Raw genomic sequence first — 3,351 nt, forward strand, 5'->3', positions numbered from 1 at the left:
TGGGAAGGGCCGAACTTAATTCACCATTTGCATGAGCTTAATTCACCATTTGCATGAGCTTAATTCACCATTTGCATGAGCTTAATTCACCATTTGGATGAGCTTAAGTGGTTTTACCTTGCGTCGGAGCGAACAAAAATTCTCTAATTTAATTAGGAGCAGGTTAATTGTGCAGCTGATCACACCTGAAATGGCCACAGGAGCCAACTCTGCTGGTTTTTTAAAGCTAAAAAAAAAATTAAATAAATAAAAAAGCAGCTTTGTGTGGGCACAGTTGACTTCCCAAACATCCCCCCCCTTGCCTCGGGGGGGAACACCCCGTTATCCCTTTCACCGGAGCACAGGAGCAAATCCTCCCCTCCTGGAACAAAAGCCACCCTCCAGCCCTGTCCCCCCCCGGTGCCGAGTGCATCCGCAGTCCCTCTGTTTTCCAGGGATTCCTAAAATGGCTGCCACGATGCAGCTCGGGCGGATGCACCGGGATGTGACAGACCCCGGGCAGGCTCAGCAAGGACAGCTCCGGGTCAAAATGGGGCAAAACACCCCATTTGTTTCCACCACCACCCCCCCCTCCATGACTAGGGATGACTCCCCTGCTCCCTTGGGAAGCAGGTCCCTTGTTCTTGCTTCCCAGAGGGATGTGCTGCACAAAAAACCAAGGAGTTTTGGGGCATTTCCACCTACCTCGAGGCTTGGGAGGAGCCTGGATGGTCCTCACCCCTTCCCAGGGTGGTGCCTGTTGGGCAAACAATGGGGGTTTTTTTGCTCTTCTCCATCTTCTTTGCCAGCCAAAACAGCAGGAGCAGGTGGGAATTGGGAGCTGGGATGGGAATTGGGAGCAGGCCATGAAATGGAGGGGCTGGCGGGAGCAGCTCCCCCGGGCTGTGCTCCTTCCTTCCTTCCTTGGGAAAAAAGCCACCTTTCCTCGGGAAAAGCCACCTCAACCCCTGTGCAGGTGACAGAAGGGATAGAGGCACCATTGTGCCCTTGGATTTCCCTTTGTTAAGGAAATCTTTGCTCCCAGCGCTCGCCTTTTGTGCTCTTTTCAGCAGAGAGGAGCTAATCCTGCTCTAAAGCCACTAAAAAAAAAAAATAAAAACCCCACCAATTTAAACCAGAGAAACCAGGCTCAAAAATGGGAATTTCACCCAGTAACCCTCATTGTGAGAAAAACACCGGATTTTTCAACCCCACCACCCCACCACACCAGGAAAAATCGGGTTGGATCTCTACAAAAACAGGTCCCCAGCAGCCAGTTGAGCAGCAATCCCGGGGTAGGGACAGGGCTGGTGTGGGAAAGTCCTTTGTGGCTGTGGCTCTACATCTGCTGCAAGTCAATTAAGTGTGAGCAGTGATTAAATGCAGCAGCTGTTGAACTAAATAAGCAACTGCCATCTTCCCTTGGCCCTTCCCTGGCATCCAGGACAAGAAGGACTCGAGCTCTCCCATAAAGGGGTCACCATTTATTCCTTTCAAATGTTACAAGAAAGCCCCGTACAGCTTTTTTTTTTTTGTTTGTTTTGTGGTTTGGTTTCTTTTTTTTTTTCCTGATTTTTTTTTTTTTTTTTTTTTTAAAGGATTCAGGTAAAACTACTCCAAGTGGTGGCAGTGGTGTGGGAATCCAAACCAGCTTTTTCTACCGGGGGGAAAAAGGAGGGGAGGGGGGGAAAAAGGAAGAGATACCTCGAGGGGGGCGTGTGGGGTCTGGGGAGTGGTGTCAGTTCTAGGTGGGCTGGGGGGGGTGTGGGCGAGTCCGTGGTGTTCCAGGATGGAGAGGACGGCGTGAGAGTCTCCAGTGAGGACGATGCCAAGTGGAATCTACTCTTCCTTCTGCTCCACCGCCGCCGCGGGGCTTGTTGTGGGCTCGGCCCCCGCGGCTTTCGAGGGCTCCTCGGGTTTGGCTGTGTCTCCTTGGCTCTCCCCCGCCGGCTGCTGCTGCTGCTGCTTCTCTTTCTCCTCCTCCTCCTCCTTCTTCTCCTTGCTCCCGCCGGCTTCCCCCTCCTGCCCCTTGGGCTCAGCTCCCTCGCTGCCCTCCCCGGGGCCCCCCTGCTCCTCCGCCGACCCCTCCTCGGGGGGAGCCGAGGGCTGCACCCCCCCCGCGGGGCTCTCCTCGCCCTTGCCCTGCTGCTCCTCCGTGGGAGAGGAGCCAGAGGAGTCCCCGGCTTCCTTCTTGTTCTTCCGAAAGGAGATCCCGCTCAGCTTGAAGGATTTCTTGAACGAGAACTTCTTCTTCTTCTTGGGGGCGTCCTTGGGGGCCGCGGCCCCTTCTTCGGGTTTGGGGTCCCCCCCGTCGGCGGGGGGGGCGGGCTCGATGGCGTCCCCCCCGCCCGGCTCGCCCTCGCTCTCCTCCTTGGGGGGTTCAGCCGAGCCGTTCCCGTTCTGGGGGGACACCTCGACCCCCACCTTGGGCGTCATGTCCCCGTTGTAGATCACGTGGCCGTTCTCCTGCGGGGGGGGGATGGAGCAGCTCCGCGTTAGACCCCAAACCCCGACCTCAAACCGCGACCCCGAACCCCGACCCCCAAGCCCCCCAACCCAAAAAGGGGGGGCTCCCAGCGGGCGAAACGGAAGGGGGTGGTAGGGGGGAATCCAGATGGGGAAAAGGGGGTTTTTCCTGCCAGTGGAAACGGGAACACCGGGGGCTTCCATCCGGGAAAAAGGGGTGTATCGGGGATGGGGCGGGGGGCACCCCTATGGGGGAAAAGGGGCTCACTGGGCACTGGGGAGCACCCAGCCGGGAAAAAGGGATACACCTGGCACCGGGGGGGCATCCAGCCGGGAAAAAGGGGGGTTTTCAGCCGGTGGAAACGGGAAACACCGGGCACAGAGGGGGCTCCCAGCCGGGGAAAAGGGGCGCACTGGGCACCGAGGGGCGCCCAGTCGAGGAAAATGGGGGCTTCCGCACGGTGGAAACGGGGACAGCCGAGGAAAAGGGGGGGCTTTCAGCCGGTGGAAACGGGAAACACCGGCCACAGAGCGAGGCACCCAACCGGCGAAAAAGGGGGTCCCGGTGGGGGCGGGGGGGGAAATCCAGCCGAGGAAAACGGGGTGCGCCGAGCCCGGGCGAAGAAGGGTCGCACCGGGGGGATATCCACGATGGGAGGGGGTGGATGGGGCTGCCACCGGGCGGCGCCCGCGCTCCACTCCCGGTCCCGGGGCGCGGCGCGGACGGGACCCGCCCGGTGCCGGGGGGAGCCCGGGGCGCGGCGCGGGCGCTGCCGCATCGCCCGGTGCCCGCCGGGCAGGAGGGTCCCTCCGGGCGGCAGAACACCCACCCCACCCCCGGGGGCACAAGAACCCACCCCCCCCCCCCCCCGCCCCCCCCCCCCCCCCCCCCCCCCCCCCCCCCCC

The 3,351-nt window shown here is 60.1% G+C and overlaps 1 protein-coding gene across 1 annotated transcript in view; it reads right to left on the reverse strand.

The window, feature by feature from the left end:
- Window positions 1–1,448: 1,448 nt before the first annotated feature.
- MARCKSL1 (MARCKS like 1) overlaps window positions 1,449–3,351 on the reverse strand; it is a 2,252-nt gene continuing 349 nt past the window's right edge. The window contains exon 2 of the mRNA XM_017828304.1: window positions 1,449–2,445. Coding sequence (XP_017683793.1) covers window positions 1,819–2,445 — 627 coding nt within the window. The 3' untranslated portion in view covers window positions 1,449–1,818. The remainder of the gene's footprint in view (window positions 2,446–3,351) is intronic.

The sequence above is a fragment of the Lepidothrix coronata genome, unplaced genomic scaffold, assembly GCF_001604755.1.
Source record: "Lepidothrix coronata isolate B3197 unplaced genomic scaffold, Lepidothrix_coronata-1.0 Scaffold147, whole genome shotgun sequence".
In the NCBI taxonomy this organism is placed as follows: Eukaryota; Metazoa; Chordata; class Aves; order Passeriformes; family Pipridae; genus Lepidothrix; species Lepidothrix coronata.